This window comes from Gouania willdenowi, chromosome 9 (genome assembly GCF_900634775.1).
Source record: "Gouania willdenowi chromosome 9, fGouWil2.1, whole genome shotgun sequence".
NCBI lineage: Eukaryota > Metazoa > Chordata > Actinopteri > Blenniiformes > Gobiesocidae > Gouania > Gouania willdenowi.
In genome coordinates, this window is record NC_041052.1 from 4970951 (window position 1) to 4990444 (window position 19494).

General features: G+C 36.4%; 3 protein-coding genes across 4 annotated transcripts; 1 reads left to right on the forward strand and 2 right to left on the reverse strand.

Moving 5' to 3' along the window:
- Window positions 1-1425: 1425 nt before the first annotated feature.
- Window positions 1426-2114, forward strand: LOC114470026 (fatty acid-binding protein, liver-type-like). Its single transcript, XM_028458009.1, has 4 exons — window positions 1426-1548; window positions 1629-1801; window positions 1867-1959; window positions 2033-2114. Exons 1-4 carry the CDS (start codon window positions 1482-1484, stop codon window positions 2081-2083), a joined length of 384 nt encoding a protein of 127 aa, XP_028313810.1. The 5' UTR covers window positions 1426-1481; the 3' UTR covers window positions 2084-2114.
- A 947-nt stretch (window positions 2115-3061) lies between these two features.
- smyd1b (SET and MYND domain containing 1b) lies at window positions 3062-13593 on the reverse strand. 2 transcript variants are annotated; one of them, XM_028458485.1, is made up of 10 exons: window positions 13366-13593; window positions 11864-12040; window positions 10259-10472; window positions 9401-9531; window positions 8789-8827; window positions 6956-7151; window positions 5941-6033; window positions 5696-5859; window positions 5409-5577; window positions 3062-3334 (listed from the first exon to the last, which is right to left on the reverse strand). In XM_028458485.1, the coding sequence occupies exons 1-10, from the start codon at window positions 13485-13487 to the stop codon at window positions 3170-3172; spliced, it is 1470 nt and encodes a 489-aa protein (XP_028314286.1). In that variant the 5' UTR covers window positions 13488-13593; the 3' UTR covers window positions 3062-3169. The 2 variants fall into 2 exon arrangements, with proteins under 2 accessions (XP_028314286.1, XP_028314287.1); XM_028458486.1 differs by lacking the exon at window positions 8789-8827 and having other exon boundaries at window positions 3170-3334.
- A 2574-nt stretch (window positions 13594-16167) lies between these two features.
- LOC114470299 (sepiapterin reductase-like) lies at window positions 16168-18924 on the reverse strand. The gene is made up of 4 exons (XM_028458415.1): window positions 18799-18924; window positions 18497-18725; window positions 18129-18416; window positions 16168-16322 (listed from the first exon to the last, which is right to left on the reverse strand). The coding sequence occupies exons 1-4, from the start codon at window positions 18895-18897 to the stop codon at window positions 16168-16170; spliced, it is 771 nt and encodes a 256-aa protein (XP_028314216.1). The 5' UTR covers window positions 18898-18924.
- Window positions 18925-19494: the final 570 nt, after the last annotated feature.

Consider the following 19494-nt stretch of genomic DNA (forward strand, 5'->3'; position numbering starts at 1 on the left):
GTCCCACTGAGGACCTGTTGCAATAGTTAACACAATTATCTCACGCAGTTGTCACCTTTGACCTGCGACTTTGAAACATATTCAAACAGCAAATCACATGTAAACAAATGTGTGAGTTTAAAAAAAAAAAAACACATTTTTACACAAAGCTGAGGATTGATTTTAAAGGGATTTCGCAGTGACATGTCAATTAGTCTGCAGTTTGAAGGATTTTTTTAATGACACCACCTGGTTAAAGTACATCTCTAATCAAATGAGGATTAAGGTTCACACACACACAATTTCACCAGAAGTGAATCAAATAAGAAGATACATTCTGCATCCAAAGACTTAAAACAAAGTCATAAATAACTTGAGTGATCTTTGTTTTATAAATTTAATTTTGATGATGAAAATGTTGGTTTTATACTATACTCTAAACACCTTCATTCAACAGATACAGGTTTAACTTTGGTATTTCAGCCCTAATAAGTGTTGCTGGCTCATTCTGGTTTGTGTATAAAATGAATGTGGAATGTCCAAACTCAGTCAGAAGACTGAGGCTTTGTTGGAAAAGTCACACTCCGTACTACACACTACAATCTCAATGAGTATATACTGTCTACTAAGTATGATTAGGATGATGAGCGTTCCCACTGAAGTATACTTCCAAGTTTCCCAAAATGCATTTGGAACCTACAACGACAAAAACCTGAATCACACTGAGGCTAAATATCTCTGTTGATTCTCCACCTTTGAAAGTTCTGAAAACATTTTAAGTGAGAAAGTGACCAAGTAGAATATCAACATGTGCTCATTTCATCCATAAAACTCACGTAAACACATTTTATTCTGACATTCTAGAGGTTTTTGGAGACCCTCCATTGTGCTGCAGACTAAACTTCTGGTTAACTTAAAAACAAGAGCCCTATTTACAAAAGCGTTAAAAAACAAATTGAAGACAAGAATAGATGCTTTTGTTTTGAAAAGGGTATGTTTGATTTTTAGCTTGAAGCCAGTCCCAGGACCATGCATCATGGGGCTGTTGAGTATGACTGTATTCACCGTGCATACATCCGGGTACTCAATCTTTGCATCTATGTATCTAATATGAATGCACTACATACTTATTTTGACGTCAGACGTAGAGTGAGTAGTATGTTAGTATATGCTATTTTGAACAAAGCCTTAGAGATCCAACTCTCCTGAACAACGGAGTGGATCATCATTAAGTTGCATATTATTTAAGTATCTTACAGTCATTTGTTTTCACTAAAACAATCTGAATACTGTTACCTTTGGCTTTGTTCTCCCTGAGTCAAAAGTTACACAAGCTCAGCCTGCTCCTATCTGCAGCACTTACGCCGACTCACTCTGCCTGGATCAAAGGAGATGATTGGAGACACCTGAGGGCCTAGTTAATGATTGAGCTGCTGTGCTGTGTGAGTATAAAAGCAGCTCAGAGTCCTCCTGTCTTCACCTTCTGTCTGCTCTCTGCCACCATGTCTTTCTCTGGAAAATACCAACTGGAGTCACAGGAGAACTTTGTGCCTTTCATGAAGGCTGTGGGTAAGGCTTGGTTTTTTTTTCCTCTGTCTTCAAATGAGATGTTTAGGTTTTATTAAGGAAAGTTTGTTTTCAATATTAAGGTCTCCCTGATGAGCTTGTCCAGAAAGGCAAAGACCTCAAGAGCATCTCTGAAATTGAGGAGAATGGTGACAACTTCAAAGTGACGATCACAACTGGCACCCAAGTCTTGTCCAATAACTTCACCATTGGTCAGGAAAGTGAGTTGGACACAATGACTGGAGGGAAAGTCATGGTAAGTGAAAACACACTGTCAGTATTGTGCTTAGTTTAAAGCTCAACTGTTATGTTTGGACTCAGGCGGCCGTGCATCGGGAAGGCAATAAGCTGAAAGTCTCTTTGAAGGGAGTTGAGTCGGTCACAGAACTCGTGGACAAAGACACCATTGTCAACGTGAGTACAGCATATAAAATGTGTCATTTTTTTCACAGTTGTATAAACTAATTTTCATACTTTCTCTATGCAGACAATGACTCTTGGTGACATTGTTTACAAGAGGGTCAGCAAAAGAATGTAACTGCTATTTGAATAAAAAAATACTGAAGCAACTTGTTTCTGTCTGGACTCTCATTGAGTGGTTTGACTTACATCCACTGCTGTCAAGAGCAGGCCTCCAACCTGCACGCTACTTAAAACTTACTACATAATCTAAAAGGTTGACAGTTTAAAAGCATTAAAACCTTTAAAAAAATTAAAGTAAAACCACTAGCTTAACTAAATGTGTGCACCCTGTATAAAGAACTAGCACCAAGCTAGTTACGAAAACCTACAATTTTGCAATACTGAAATGCATTCAATTAATGTTTCATGTTAACCATCAACATATGGTTGATGCACAATGTTGCATTACTTTTAGACTGAAATGACACCATATTGTCTTAGTAAACTAAGTTTACCTACAGTATCTTCTAGAGCTCTAGTACAATGCTAATCTACAGGATTGCCAAAAGAGTTGCCCTGCAATAATTCCATGACTGCATCATAAGTCTGTGAAAAGAGTCTCAATCGTAACCAAAAACAAAACTCAAGTAAATCTGATTCTTAAAAAAACAAAAGTTCTGTTCCTGGTTTAACATTTTAGTAAAAGTATTTAAATTTAACAGTTTGTAAAATGTGGCTGCCCTCTATGGATTAAAACCCATCTATTACACTTGAATTTTGCTATTGGTTATGAACCAAATTCTGTATTTTAGGACCACCCATTTTATTAAAAACTAGAGTTATGTGATAAAATACTTGAGAAATGTATTGAGTAGCTAGTTAGCAAAGATTGTTTACAGATTTTTATAGTACAGACTGGACGTTAACTGCTCCAGGAGCTCCACCCATAATCAAGGCATTTTTAAAAAGAAAAATGTCCCTAGTGGCAGGTCAGAATAAACCAGGGGGTTTAGTTAGTCTTTAAAAGCCTCTTGAGCTTATATATTACTCATGGTTTATCAGTTTTTAGAGAATCCTGCATCAGTTCTGTTGATGCGTAAAGGAAAAACACATGCCATGGTTTCTTTTTAATGAAAAGTTGTACAACAAACAGGAATAACCGAGTCTGCATGTGGTGACTGACGTTCAGGGGAAACCGATTACAGGCAACCAAAGCTACTGATCACTTTCTGCGGTGGAAGAGGTCCTTGATGCCTTCCTCCACAGACTTGGGCTCGTGCATCATGGTCATGGGTTTGTTCTTCAGCGCTGCCTCTCTCATACTGTGGTAAACATACTCGTTTTCTTTGAACATCCTCAGTTCCATTTCTGTCTGCACACGCATTGCCTGAAGAGAAGTGTAAGAAAAAAACATTAAGTCAAACTAATGCAACTACATTGTCAAAATACTGTGAATAGAAGCCTCTTCTATTTTTTCTTTTTTTTTAACAAATGTGGCCTTAAACCTTTGAAGTGTGCACATTTTTTGATCTATGCATAACAAAACACATTATTTTGCACCATATTTATTATATTAATTTTTTCAAAATGGCACTATATTGTTTAAGAACATGTTACACCATCTTGAAATCACGCGATTGATGTCACGCGGCCCCACTGCCTGTAAACATCCCATTGTTTTCTATTGGAGTGAAACAGACTGATTTTTAGATCATTTAGCAGCTTTTATAGTCAAAATGACAACCGGTGCAGCTTTTGGTTGTTCTAAATAATCAGGAAACGTTAAAGGTGCCAATTTAACCCTCTTTTGTTTACCGAAAGAGGAAAAAAAACTGTTGTGACCCAAATAAGAACTGTGACTGCTGGGGAGACAGTTCTCACTCTGCATTTTCATAGTAGACAATGAAGCAGAGAAGAAGAGCTCTCCTGAGGGGCCTTTACTTCCCCTTAAACAGTGCAAGGCTGATGTTCTGATGGCTGAAGTTAAGCGAGTAAATAACGAACTGTTGAAAACACACAAACCCTGAGAATAGAAGTCCTTTTGGATGGAGTCCTTCAACAGTCTGTGACTTCAGCCACCAGAGCGTGTCAGCACATTGTTTAAGGGAGAGTAGGGATGTAACGATTCACTCAACTCCCGATACGATTTGATTCACGATACTGGGTTCACGATACGATTCTCTCACGATTTATTTTACAAAATGGGACTGTAGACAAATTTTTTTGGGGGGAAAAAAAAACTAGAAAATACGGTACTATTTTCCTTTTATTTTTCATTGTCAAAAGAATTCCTTGATAAACTATTCAAAACAATGCAATTTAACTAAAAATAAATCTTGAATGAAATAAATAAAGGAATAATACAAATGAAAATGAAGCCTATTAATATAAATTCTGGTTCTATAATAAACAATGCAAAACTGCATAATAGTTCTTTTTCTTTTAAAAGTGCAACTGAAAAATGTATTTTGTGCCTTAACAATTGGACTTAAAAAAAAAAAAAAAAAACCGTGAATGCACTGATTTACGTCATATTTGTTTGGACCAGCAGAGGGCGCTGGTAACACAGTGGTCGGTTGGCATGCAGATATCTTGCAGTGAAGAAGAGATGCTATGCTAGCAGACAGAGCTAATAGAAAAACGTGACTTTTACAGATATTCAAGTAATATTACAGATATTCTTTCGGTGCTTAAGGGGTAATGAATCATTTATTAACATATTTAAGAGTAGAAGGTGGCCAGAAAGAAAGTATTAGCAGACTACACTTGTGGATAGCGCCCTCTGCTGGTTAAAAAAAGTACTGCGATTCAATTTTCAGAAAATCGATATCAACCGTGATACCTATGAATCGATTTTTAACTGCCTTACGATTAATCGTTACATCCCTAAGGGAGAGTAAAGGTCTCTTAGGAGAGCTTTTCTTCTCTGTCGCTGATTGTTTAGAGCAGATGTGGGCAACTCCAATCCTCGAGGGTCGGATTCCTGAGACTTTTAATTGTGTCCCTGCTCCAACACACCTGAATCCAACAAATGGCTGAATGTTGGAGCAGGGAGACATCTAAAAGTCTCAGGAATCTGGCCCTCGAGGACTGGAGTTGCCCACTCCTGGTTTAGAGCAACCAAAATCAGCACAAATTGGCATTTTGACCGAAAAAGATGCTAAATAAACAAAAAATCAGACTAAATGCTTCACTGTAATAGAAAACAATGGGATGTTTAGAGGCAGTTGGGCTGTGTGACATCATCAATCATGTGATTTCAAGATAGCGGAACACTGGCTCTAAAACAGTAGTCACATTTTCAAAAGTTAATTAAACAAATAAGATGCAAAATAATGTGTTTTTGTTAAGCATAGATCTAATAAGAACATTTCAAAGGTTTTAAGCCACTTTTGTAAAAAACAGTGGAGGATCCCTTTAAGCAGCTTTGTTGTGTAAAGTGTTTTTTGTATTATGCTAACATCCAGGTCTTTGGTTATGGGATGCGTAGGTCCATGAGTGACCATCAGGATGGCGTAGGCTTTACAGATCATTCCATGTCCGACCTCGATCAGCCCAGCCTGCCAATGGGTCACTCCAGCCCGCATAGCGGCCATTCCCAGGGCAGCGTTGTTGGGGTGGTACAGCTTTCTGTTTGTGAAACAAAATGTAGTCATGTAATCATTCATGTATTTTATTGCCTTAAAATAAAACATGCGGAGGAATAATGCTTGCAATTTAAAAATGAAGACCAGTAGCTCCCACTTACACGTATCCCTCCACCATTTTACGTGCGTAGTCAGCCGCCTCCTCAAAGTACTGCAGGTACGACTGCACTTCACTCATCGTGCTATAGATCCTCAGCAGGTAGATGTGCGTGTCAGCCAGAACAGGCTCTGCCTTCTCGATGCATCCTCTGCACAATTTTACCACCTAGAAAAATTAAATGTGTCGTAAGGCATACATTTAAAAAATTAAAAATTAAAAAAACAAAACTTATGTTTGATAGAATACCTCGTGGTAGTCTCCATTTAAACGAGCCTTCTCAATCTTATCCATCATTTGGTAGCAGTAATCTGAGGCTTCTTTCACCTGTTCCTCTGTGGGCTGGAAGATTACAAAGATTTACATTATAAAAATAATTTTATCAAGAATAATGTATACAAAGCTAATGTTGGTTATAGGTTTTTTACATTATATGTGCAGTAAAATAAGAATTATTCTGGGAAAAGATTATAGTCTGGATGAGATTAAAAAGATTCAGCATTCAGCATTAAGTAAACAATAAACTTTACCATTATATATGTTAAAAACGTGACCAAAAACTCTGTTTTAACTCTGTCAGAGGTGAAGCGCTTTCAGTGTGAGCTCGTGCATGCGAGGGATCGAGAACGAGCAGGGAGACAGGGGGACGTGATTGGTTAAAAAAAATGGTTATTACAGTTATCACAGGTTTACTGCTGCTACAGTTGACACATTTTCTTTGTTCCTTTTTCAGTGCACATTAGTCAGCACATAAAGACAATTTCAACCAAAAACTTAAAAGTGTATCTGGAGAAAATCGCCAATGCACAAAAAACTAATCAAATACACAAAAGGAAGACAGAAATAGACAAAATGAGTCCAAAAAACATACAACCTTATAGAAAAATGCACAAAAAGAGACAGGAGAAGAAAGATAGACAAAATGATTATAAAAAAAACACACAAGTTTATAAAAAAAATACACCAAAAACAACAACAAAAATATACAAAAGGAGAACAAAAACAGTAAGTGACTCAAAATGACAATTAAAAAAACAAAAAACAAAAAAAAGTACTTTCTTCATTCCTGTACGTCATCTGTTCCTAAACATCTCTCAATAAGTGAATGCCATGAATGCTAAATCCACTCTGGACTTTATCTCTGCCTGAAATAGTCACTGTCGTCACGCTTCTCATGTTTCTCGTCTGTTCTTATCACTGCTGTCAGTAGCTGATGTGCTCAGTGTCTGCTGTTCTATTTGTCTACTGCTTTTAAGCCTCATACCTTTACGCCATCTTTTTCCCGTCCCGCCATCTTCAGGTCGTCTTTGGTTTTGTTCTTGCAGTGCTCACACGTGCATTCGAAGAAATACTGTGTTTTCAGGTGTCTTTGTCGCTCCTCTGACAGATTCAAGTAATCCACGTAAGAGACTGTCAGTTCTTCTCCTTCTTCTATTTTACCCAAAGCTCGTAGTTCGATCCTGGGAAAACAGAGTTTTGAATAAACCTAAGAATGCTTGATCTTGTCTTTCTTTGTTTACAGTTGATGATTGAGAAAGCTTGCAGGTCTTTCAGCTCAAACTAGGTGACGGACTGAAACAGTGAGCAGTTAGTGTCCATCCTTTATATGCCACACTTTGCTTCACAAAATCAAACTATTAATTTTGTAAATGTAGAACTGTTCTACCTCTACTTATCTTGAACACTAAGAGGAATTATGACATTGTGTTACATGAAGTTAGGCGTGAACTGATGGAAACATGCCTCTGATGCACTTACGCTGCCATCCGTGTTTTAAAAATGGACGAACACAAAACGTGACTGAAAAGCTCCACAGAAGTAAACATTCTTTTGAAGAAAAGAAAAACCTTTTTAGCTGCGGTAGACGATTCCTATCACTTCATTGAACACAAATAAAGACGCAGGCCTCGTTGATCAATACATCAAAGGTATTTCTTCTGAAAAATGGGATAATTTACTCACAAACATGTCAAAGATTGTTTTTGACCGTCACAAAGGACGGATTTGTTGACAAATGGTCATATGACTTGAATTTCTGAAAAGTTTTGCATTGCATTGTGGGATTGGGAATCCTGCAAAAGCTAAAACGTTTGATGAACGATTCCAGATATTTAAGATGTTTTTACTACGTTCTTTCTGTGATTTCTGGAGTTTCTTTACCAGATAAGGAGGGCAGCGATTCGCCAGACGAAATTTTTGTTCGTGTTTCCATTGAAAGCCACAAAATCAACATAGACAGTGGTTTTTGGCACAACTTTTGATCTGTGAAAACACCAGAAATGTCACTTTGCCAGTGTGTTTGGGGTCACATTGGCATCACTTGTGGATTGGGAATCCCGTAGACGAATCCCGTAGAAGAAACTTTTTTACCAAAGAAACTTGCCAAGTTTCTGCCAAAGTGCAAAAAATTCTTAACAGGATTCAAATCCAGCTAGGCTAAATTTGTAACCACATGGAGGAAGTAGAATCTGTTCTTTTTTGTGGTTTTGCCGCAACTTGCATCACATTATCACGCTAAGTTTATGATACGAGCTTAGACTGCGATGTTCAAAGTTACTATTTAGTATTTCTGATATTTAAGATGTTTTTATTGAGTTTTTTTCCGTGTTTTGTCTAGTTTCTTGGAAGGCAGCGATTTGCTAGATGCTTTTTCTGTTCTGGTTTGTTTATGATGTTTCCATTGAAAGACACAAAATCTACATCTGCAGTGGTTTTGGCACAACTTTCGATTTGTGAAAACACCACAGATGTCACTTTCCCGGGTCACACTGGCTTCACTTGCGGATAAGAACCAGTTTTGGATGAAATACGAGTACAGTTTTAAAACTTTTAGAAATCGTCGCCGGCAGCTTTAAAGCTGTTATTAATGTGTGTAAATGAAGGATTTATTGAGACATTTTCAAACTAAACCAGTGATGAGGAAATGTTAGAATTGGCGCAGCATTTTGATAGTGCACACAAGAGTCAAACATGAATGTGTTACAAAAGCATTTGGAGGGTTACGTGTTATGAACAATAAGTGTTTCATGTTTTTGACTCAATGGTGCTCAAATAAATGCCATTTAAAAAAAAACAACTTGGTTTTGAGGTAACGCACCTCCGTTGAGAATGAAACATTGTATTCACTGCCGATTGGCTGCAAGACAAACAGGGAGGAGTTTTATACGAAATGACACAGACTTTCACACAAACACTGAACATTTGTAAACACACGTGCCAACCAGTCGAACTCTTTCTAGTCTATTTAGGGCCCTAAAGATGCTGTTTGGGGGCCACCAGTGTGTTCCAAACTCCTGATTCATTAAATGCTCCACAAACTGCTCCAAAGTCTCTTTAAAATTAAACATATTAAAGGAGCCACTCAAACAAAAAAATGTGATTAAATATGTAACAATAAAAACAATACAACAATCATCTATTACTCAATAAATAAAAGAGAGTTTGAGCTTTCTGAGCAGGAACATGACGTTTAATTACTACATTCTAAATATATTTTCCATCATATTAGTGATAAGGACAAGTCAAAATTTTGGTCTAAAGCTCAGGTTTGGGGCCCCCTTGTGGCTAAAGAGGCCCAATGCAGTTTTCTGCATTTGGCCAGAAACAGCTCTGAAATTATCGCTTTTTAACAAATTTGAATTTGAGTTCGAGTTTTTTTCTATAAGTCAAAACAAAGATTTTCTCAGAGGTTTTTTTTTTATAAACTTACTTTCCATGATTGAGGATAACGGTGCAGTTTGGCCAGCAGTTATGATTCACCAAGCACAGATTTAGAAAGAGTCCCACCCCCACCGCCTGAAGACCCCTTTGGTCACTCACAGAGAAGCCGTTACAGTTGATCTAAAACACAGACAGATACCAACATAAAATCAATCAATCATGTGATACACAATAACCAACATGAATGAGACACCTGTGTACGTTTAGCTCTTTGCCCTTTTTGACCCAGTACAGTAATACGTTAATGAAATAAATTCTCATTGGAGAAATCATTAGAAACCAAAATATGTTTCTCTCATGTTGCCAAAATGTGTATAATTAATTATATTGAAATTTTACTTTTACATATCAGGAATCATATTTTGATTTGTGAAATGATTATGAAGGAAATTTAAACAAAGATGGGATTAATTGTAGATTGTTCTCTCAAATGTTGTACATACAGTATCACCCAGTACACTGTTGTGTTTATGAGTATGGTTTACTCCATAACTGAGTGATAATGTTTATCTTCATTAAAATCCTTATTAAATTGAGACAAGCCAACTGGTTTGTTCTTGTAAGAAGAAGAGGCTGTCCACCACTTCAGTTCAGTGGTGGACAGCCTCATTTAAAAGTTCTTAACCATGCAGAAATGTGATACTGTTTAGAATCCATCAACCCTGCCTGAATCACTGTGAACAATGGTTGGATTACAGAATAATCTCCATCACAAGGAGCTAAAATTGTCAGCTGATCTTCATCATAAAATATGTTATCTAGTACTGTATTTTTACCACACTGCTGGAGTTCTGAATGAAGTATGACAGCAAAACAATGTTCTCAAATGGATTAATGAGTGACGCACCACTCCAAAGATGTGGGAGATGACGTCGATGGTGTGCTGCTTGCTGTTACGGGGCCAGTAGTCCAGGAAGTTGTGGATGTCCACTTTGAACTCTTTCATCTCGTCCTCCTGCATGTCACAGATGTGGTCCTCCAGCTCCTCCAGGGTGGTCAGCTGCATGTCCGACACCACACCGCCCTCCTTGTCCAGGCGCCACAGAATACGAGCCACCAGTCTTTATCAGATCAAAGAAAAAGACAAACATTTGACTGGCACAACATGTGCATTCAGGAGCACATCTAAAAGCAAGTAGACTAAAAAAAACCCACAAACCTTAAAGAGTGAGGTAATGAACTTTTTATATCAGACTTGAATCACATTGCTTCATAAAAACCACTATAAATAATCAGTTTTCCTTAACATTGTAACTTGTAACTAAAGCATCTCTACCATTGATCTGTTTCCTAAAGCAGTGGTTCTCAACCTTTTCAGCCCGAGACCTCCAAAATAAAGGTTGCAGAGACCAAGGACCCCCACTGCACTCGAAGGTGGTTCAACACAGACATGAACATTGAAGAACAGTCATGTGGAGACAGGGCCATCTATAAGGGGGAATAAAGGGGAGAGCTTTTTGGGGCCCATCCATAAAGTCAGCAAAATGATGGTCCATTGTTCCATGAATCTGTGATAACCGCATTTATGTATTTATCTGAATAATATCCACTGTTATCCAGGAAGGTTATTATTATTTGTGCCATACTATATAGTCATCTTAATGATTTAAATCCTTCTTTTAATTTAAAAGTGACCAAAAAGGTGGTGAAATGGGATATAAAAAATCACGGAAATTGGTTAAAAGTTGCAAAATATCCCAAAATTGGGCAGAAAAAGTGGTATAAAGGGTTCAAAGTGTCAATATTGGCTTGAAAGTGGGAGAATTGGAAAGGGTTGCGGAAATGCAATTTTAAAAAGTAAGAAGAATTAGCTGGCAAATTATGGGCATGACAAATCTTGAATGTAGTTAAATTGGCAAAAATAATCGTAAAACATGTTGAAAAGTAGTTAAAAGTGACATTAATGAGTCAACATATGTGACATTAGGTTAGAAAAGGGGTTGAAAGGGTTTATAAGTGCTGAAAATGTTTTGAAAGTGGAAAAAATGTGCAGAAAAGGCATTGAAATTTGATGGAGAAGTGGCAGAAATGGGAGTAATGTAGCAAAAATACATTCAAAGGAGCCAAAAATGGCAAGAAAAAGTGATGAAAATAGGCTAAAATATGGCAAGTTTGATGTTCTTGCAGAAAAAGGGTAAAAATAAACAAAAATAGGCTGAAATTGTTCAAAAAAGAATAATATTTTTTAATGCATCTGGCAACCCAAATGGGGTTGAGAACCCCTGACCTATATACCAGCAGTGATCAATTTGACATCAAATTTTGATCTAGTTTTAGTTATAGACTTTTGACTAAAGTGCAACTTTATTTTAGTCCAAATGTAGTGATCAGGACTATTTAAGTTATAGCTTTAGTCAAGTAAATGGCATTATGATTTTAGTCTTGTTATTGTCACTTTTAACGACAAAAACTAGGATGAAAATTTCTAGCTGACAAAATCAACACTGCTTACCGGATGTTCTCATTTGGTGCCTTGCCAAAAGTTTTAATGGCGCTGCACTCTTGCTTGTGTTCGGCCCAACCGGCTCTCTGGCAGGTTCGGTCACAGTAATGTGCAAATTTACACTGGCCGCACCTCTGGAGCTTGTCTTGTCTACGGAAACAACTGTGGCAAATACGCTCAGCCAGACTGTAGAAAGGGGGAAACACATGAAAGATGGCAGGAGTTCACTTCAGATCAATCTGCTGAGTATGTGATAAGATTAACACAGACAATCACTGTGATGTGTAGTTCCAGCGTTTCAAATCGACCGGTAATATGGATGATTTTTGTTGTTGTTCTCAAATCAAACCATGATATCACAAGTTGTAAAGCTGCTGTTTGTGACAAACTGGGAATTATTTCCTCCACAAGACTTTTGTAAAAGCCGCACTAATCGAATTACTATCAAAAAACTCCATAAAACATGAATATAGTACTTTGTAGGTAGAGGGTGTTTGATTGTGTTTGATGTTCATAATCTCATTGCATACTGAAAAAGAAGGTGAACTGGTTATATATGGCTATGGCTATCACTGGAATAACCAGCAATAATCAGCATTCAGAGAAAACCTGTGCACCGCTGTAGCCTTGGAACCCGAATGAGTTTTCTCATTTTCTTCAATATTATAGAGCTGAATATGACAGTGTGGGCTCAGGAAGTAAAGCAGATGTGCTTCAAGATGTTATTTAGAAAAAGTACATTTCCAAATATGTAAACAACGTAAATACTCTTATTATTGACTATTTGGCATTATATTGATGTTGTTTCTCCATACATGTCAAAACCTTTCCATGCAACACAATGAAAACACATACAACAGGAAAAATAAAAATAAATAAATGAATTTAAAAAAAATTCTTGCTAAAAAAAAAAGATAAATAAATGGTGAAAAAAAACAAAAAACTAAATAAATCTATATAAATTATTAAATCTATACGTATAACTCCTAAATCTAGTACCAGTATATGTATTATATTGTTAAAAAAATCTTTATTTGTTTTTGAAGAATTATAAAATTTGAAGGAAAAACAAAAATACAATAAAAATAAAATTACAGGGGAAACAGATTTCAAATGACAAGTCTCCTCCTTTATAATGTCCATTTAACCCATTTATTATTGCATTTCATTTTCAAGTATACTGTAAGTAAATGAATAAAACTAAAACAATGTACACACACCAATCTACATATGCATACTTATATGTACACACGTATTTAATCACACGTAAAACACCTGTAAATTATTGTAATAAGTGATATATAAATTATATATTTATTGTGAGGGTCCATCTGCTTTTTTTATTCTCATATCTATTGTGCTGCCAACTACAAACAATGCTGAACATAAAAGTTTTACAGTTTTCTCTTAACACCGTCTGTAAATAAAATGAATAAAGCTTGGGTTTTCCATTACGCAGGAAATTTCCCAAAAAATGCTATTGTTCGTCCAGTGCTGGCCTTTTTACGTACCTGTCAAACACGACAGCTGAAAGACTGGCCTCTGCAAAAATCACGTCTCCAGCCCAGAACTCTTTGTTAGCTTTCAAACCTCTGCCTTTGCCAGGAGAGTCGAATATTGCCACATTCTCCATCACGGATGCTGAGAAACAAGCACTCCAGGAGAGAAGTATGAGGACAGATGAACAATTTGAGGACCAAACTGGTCCTTCCTCTTCTTTGATGACAACTGGACATACTTCAGCCAATGGTACTAAAATAGTCGTTCACCTCTTGACCTATACCAAGTCATACAGAGAATGGGTTGGTGGCCATTTCTGACTTTTGTCCCTTGAGACTTAAATTTGGTGCCATTCTCAGCAGTTTGGACCTAACAGTCCCCTGAGATCTATTTAACTTCATCTTATCTCTTCAGATCTTAATGGTTTAACCTTCTTTTGTCTTTTTTGGGAAGTTTTTGTCCTGTTGAGTGACAAAAGTCCCCCCCAGGTTCCAGCCATGATTTGGTATGGCTCCTCTCTCCCTGAGGGTTATTTTGGGCCTCCAGTTGGGGCCGTCTGTCAAAAGTCAGCAGTGATGTTGAGCAGCTGTGAGAGATTTGACTCTCACTGCTTCTACCGTGTTCTCGGCCTTTGAGCACACACTCCCGAAGCTTCTGTCACCCTCCAAGATGTGACTTAATACACCGATGTTCCTTTTAAAGAATACTGAGGCTGGACTGGGTCAAGGTCGACACAACCTCTATACACATTACACTATATTTATTACATTTGGATCAAATCAATCATATTTGAGAAAAATTAATGTGATGTCGTTCCGCTTTTTGGAGTATTCATTTATTTATTTATTTCCATCATAGTTTTCATCGACTGTATTTTTTTAAAGTAACAATAACTAGACTATGACTCATTTTAAATAAAAATAAAAAAATGTGTGAAAAAAACTGTATAAAAATTTAGTTTTCTTTGTCGACCAATAAAAACTCAACTATAGTGTTCACATAGGACGAAATCCAATCAGAACTAAGTTTCTTTTTTTGGAAGGTATCCTATCAAAACTACTTTCGTAATCCATTTACCATTTACCACTTTTGTTGCGTGGAAGGCGGGACAAGCCTTAATACCATCCAATATAACTAAAGCTACTAAATAACTATACAGTATACATAAACTCTTTATATTTTAGTCGACTATATCTGTAACAGATTTAGTCGACTAAAATCTTAATGTTATTTACTGATTAAAACTAGACAATGACTAAATTAAAAACAAATACATGTGAACAAAAATTAAAAAAAAACTTTGTCAACTAATGAGAACTAAACAATAATGTTCACTTTACTCTCAAAGGAGCCCTTTAGCCTCATCTCACGTGGATTAAAAATCCTTCCGGAGCCAAAAAAAATACTTTTTCATTGTAGACAATACAGTGTATAAAATTCTATACAGTTAAAATAACGTCTAATAATTTCATGAGTTAATGGATTTGAAGGGCTACAAAAAATAACATGAATTTGATAACACATGATCATGTGATGCCACATTTTTAATTTCTTGCAACATATTAAGCATGCACGTATGGCCGGCATGTTGACAATTAAATAAATCTTTTCCCACTCAAATAAAGTGTTTATTTTCTTTCAGAATACTCCTTTTGTTATTTTACTTATCTTACCAGGGATTTTAAACTTAAGGTTAACCACAGGTTGATGGTCTGTAGATGTTTCAGGAGGTGAGGTAGGAAGGTGGCAGAGTTATTGCACAACGTGATTTATTGTTTTATCAGAGTTTTATTTGAAGTTAATGTCATTAATCATCAATACCCTCTGTAAGAAATAACAATTTATTATTTTAATATTTTTAAAGCTACAGGGAGCCATTGCAAAAGAGTCAAAGAGCCACATGAGGCTCCAGAGCCACAGGTTGCACTTAGGACATCGTCCAATCAGAACTCAGTTTCTGTTTTGGAAGATGGTGCAATCAAAACTACTTTTGTTGCGTGGAATTCGGGACAAGCCTTAATGGTATTAGCATATAACTAAAGCTTTGAAAGAAATACATAAACTCATTATATTTTAGTCATATATCTGTAACAGATTTAGTCGACAAAAATCATAATGTTATTTACTGAGTAAAAGTGGACTGATAACTGAAATAGTCATTGTGACTAAAACTAAGTTAGATTTTAGTCAAAAGACTATGACTAAACACATGCTTTGGAGTTTTTACAGATTCAGTTGTTCGAGGAAGGGCTTATTGCATTTTGGGTTATTTTGTGTATTTTTGAGTCCTTTTGTGTATTTTTGATGTTGTTTCATACACAACGTAATACTTGAGTACATTTGTATTTGTCTTGTGTCTTTTTGTTGTACTTTTGTGTATTTTATGTAATTTAAGTGGTTTTGGGGTCATTTTGTGCATTTATTTTATGTTTTTATTGTTGTTTTGTGGGTTTTTGTAGTCCTTGTATGTATTTTTGTTATTTTATATATATTATGTTGTACTTGTGTACAGTTGTATTTGTCTTGTGAATTTTTGTTGTAATTTTGGGTGGTTTTGGGGTCATTTTGTGCATTTATATTGGGTGGCACCAGTTGCCCATGTCTGCTTTCATACCTCCCAAATTTCACAATGTCAATGTGTACGTGGTCATCTTCAGGCAAGAACAACACTCAATTTTCCACATAAAAGCTTTTTATTAGAAGTTTCCAGTAGGTTTGCACATTGATTTTGGCAAATGAGGATATGAAGTTTATAGCTTTATTATGTAATGTGGTATATAAGTATCATTAAAAGTTGCTTAGTGTGTTTTTCTTTAGCTTTCAAAGAAATCCAGGTGAGTGCCTGAAGGAAACTCATTGTCAATGATTAACTTAATGAGAGTGGCTGCAGAATCTTTGCAGGCCATCACATCGACACTTGTTCCAGTTATCTCACGAACCTTCTCCTGCATCTCTGTCTCCATTGGTCCTTTAGAAAAGCAGAAGAACAGCTGAGTTATAGAGAAAAGATTCAATGTTACCTCTGTAATGCATTCAGTAATGATTCCAGCTTCTGTTGTTTTCCTACACATTGAAAAAAACAAAAACAGGTTTGAATATACTTTAAATAATGTACGTCAATGGGGTGACCATGATTGCAATAATAAGAATAAGAATAAAAGACCTGGTGAGATTATTTAAGATTGACTTTGTACCACTGTAACCCAAAGGTTTTTAACTTATGGATCATTTTCTATTTATAGTAGGCTGTGGAAGTTGCTGATGCCAAAACAAAAGTTGATGCTTTTATTTCTTAGATTTATATTCAGCAGAATAACTTCATATCGCGCTCCTGACACTAGAGGGCAGTAAGTAATTACTTTTCTTCAAAGCAAGGTGTTTTCAGTATTACAAAAGTATAACAAAAGATGAATTAGAGTAAAGAAAAATAAAATAAACATGAAAATAAACATAAAGTAAAATAAATCAAAAATAAATTTAATTTAAAATATAATAAAAATAAAAATAAAAATAAAAATAAAAATAAAAATAAAAATAAAAATAAAAATAAAAATAAAAATAAAAATAAAAATAAAAATGTTTGTTTGTTAAAACAGTGAAAACAGTGAACATTTCCAAACAAGCATGTTGATGCATTTGAAAGTCCTTTTCTTTGCCTATAAGCTTCTTAGTTTGAAACCACCAGCACCATTACTATTTCTGACCACCGGATCAAGCGAAATACGGTAGAATGGCCTTGGTCAGAGAGATGAACAAGAACCCAATAGTCACTAAGGGGGAGCTCCAGTGTTCAATTGCAGGGATAGAATAACCTTTCAAAAAGGCAACTATTGCTAATGCACTCCAACAATCAGGCCTTTGTTGTAGAAAGGCCTGACAGAAGACACTTTGACTAAAGGCATCTTATCAGATCCTCAGATCTGGAAAAAACAAATTTCTTTGTTCTGATGAAATCAAAATGGAACTTTTTTGTCCAAACTCTAAGTGTTGTATCAGGAGAAGAAAAGACACTACACATCACCTTGCTAACACATTCCTACTTTGACGCACGGTGGTGGCAGCATCATGCTGTAGGAATGTTTTCGACTGCAGGAACTGAGAGACTAAACTGCTTAGAGCAGGGGTGTCAAACTCATTTTAGTTCAAGCGCCAAATATGACCCAGTTTGACCTCAAGTGGGCCATGTTTTTGTGAAGGAAAAAGCACAAATTCAAACAAAATCCCACATTTTTGAGAATTTTACAGGTTTTTAAAACTAATTTGTTTTTTAACATTACTGTAAATGATGTAGTACTGCAGCACCAATCTTATTTTATCTACAACTCGTATAGTCATTTACAAAAAGTTCAGTTTTTCCTGTATTTTTTACGTTTGATTGAAAGTGTTGAATAATTTCAAATTCTGTATAGGATTTTGATAGAAAGTAAATATTTACATTTCTAATTGCAATTTTTTTTAATGACAACACTAAAAATATAGAATATTTAATTTTACTAGTTGGAAAGTGAGACAAAGGGAGGCAGAGGTTTTGTAGCTCTCACCTCTGTGTTCATCATTCAAATAATTGAATTAAAGAGAATTAAACAGAAATATTCATAGTTTGATGCTTTACTTTATGAATAAAATGTTTATTTAATTCCATCATTATTGTCCTTTCTCTTGTCAAGTTGACAAAGATTGTTTTTCAAAATCTTTTTAAGTTTGAAAAAGTACCTACACCTATCTTAGTTAATGCTGTGGAATGACTTTGCCGCTGTATATAGTACATACGTACCTGGAGAGTAGTTGAGCACTTTGACATTGGGCTCATCTTCAGCCAGCACCTTGAACATCATAGTTCTGGCAGCTTTGGCAGTGCAGTACAGAACCCATAATGGAGAAGCTTCCAGCGCGTACACAGATGACACATTAACCACCGTCCATCGTAAGCCTGGCCTACGTGGAAACATCTGCAGGATTCCAGCTGTTAGGGCTAGAGCTGAACTAACATTGAAGGACATGTAGGAATCCACCTCTTTGGGGTCTGTGAAACTGACAAAACTGGAAATTTTCCCCAAAGAACCTGAAAAAGCGAGAGATTCACTATAAAACATCTGATTAGTGCAGACTTTTACAAAAGCAGCTATTTTATTCTTTTCTCACCAGCGTTGTTGATAAGAAGCACATGATCCAGCTCCTTCTCTGCCTCCTGACTGGCTACGCTCACTGTTTCCTCCACTCCGTCTTTAGTGCTTAAATCTGCTGTGATGCAGTGAATCTGACGCTCTGGTTCATCTCTGAAGTTCTGCAGCTCGTCCTTCACTTCCTGCAGCTGAGCTCCTGAACGAGCCACCAGCAGAAGGACAGAGCCAGGCTCCAGCAGATGGACCACCTTGATAAGAGAAGCCCAACGCTTGTCAATAACTGTTCATAATTTGGTTCTTTTTAAAGGAAAAGTCTCTTACTTGAAGTGCCAGCGCCCGTCCGAAGCCTCTGGAGGCCCCTGTGATGATACACAGGCTTTTTCCTAGAGTCCTTGGATCATGACTGTTGATGTCTGACATGGTTTCAAAGATCTGAGCTACTGAACTGGTGATGTCTGGAGGGTGCTGGTTTGGGAGCAAGTGAGAAAAAAGCTGTGCTCCTTTTGTAATCTAACATTTGAGCAAAGCTAATGCATTTCACGCAGACTCATGCTAACTGGACAAAAGCCAACAAAAAGTACATTCATTAAATCTAACCAGTTTCTGTCTCTGTACACCAAAAAAATGTAATGGAAAGATCCATAAAATTACTTGTAGCCCCTCATGAATCTGTATGATGAGAAAATCTGGATTTGACACATGATGTAATGAGAAACTTCTAGACCTTAAAGAGTAACCAAACACGAGCAGAAAACAATTGTATTTGGTATGATGTAATGTTTATTGATCCTAGTCTTCTGCTGTGTTAGAAATTGCATACTAAAGTACTACTCATACTAAGTTTGGCATCAGAATGAGTATGTAGTGCATTCACATTCAGGGCCGACCTTCCTGCCAGGCAACCTAGGCGGCCCCCAATTGCGCCATCTGCTGGAGGGGCACCAATTTTATCTTATTTTTTTAAATGATAATTTAAAAAGTTATAATAAATGTGAAACACACCCTTTACAATCACTG

Coding starts and splice junctions, on each gene's coding strand:
- smyd1b (XM_028458485.1), bottom strand. CDS start 13,487: ATGGAGAATGTGGCAATATTCGACTCTCCTGGCAAAGGCAGAGGTTTG. Junction 12,041..13,365: donor TCAGCTGTCGTGTTTGACAG/GTACGTAAAAAG, acceptor CCCTTTCTACAG/TCTGGCTGAGCGTATTTGCC. Junction 10,473..11,863: donor GCACCAAATGAGAACATCCG/GTAAGCAGTGTT, acceptor GATCTGATAAAG/ACTGGTGGCTCGTATTCTGT.
- LOC114470299 (XM_028458415.1), bottom strand. CDS start 18,897: ATGTCAGACATCAACAGTCATGATCCAAGGACTCTAGGAAAAAGCCTG. Junction 18,726..18,798: donor GACGGGCGCTGGCACTTCAA/GTAAGAGACTTT, acceptor TCTCTTATCAAG/GTGGTCCATCTGCTGGAGCC. Junction 18,417..18,496: donor GCTTCTTATCAACAACGCTG/GTGAGAAAAGAA, acceptor TCGCTTTTTCAG/GTTCTTTGGGGAAAATTTCC.
- LOC114470026 (XM_028458009.1), top strand. CDS start 1,482: ATGTCTTTCTCTGGAAAATACCAACTGGAGTCACAGGAGAACTTTGTG. Junction 1,549..1,628: donor GCCTTTCATGAAGGCTGTGG/GTAAGGCTTGGT, acceptor TTCAATATTAAG/GTCTCCCTGATGAGCTTGTC. Junction 1,802..1,866: donor TGACTGGAGGGAAAGTCATG/GTAAGTGAAAAC, acceptor GTTTGGACTCAG/GCGGCCGTGCATCGGGAAGG.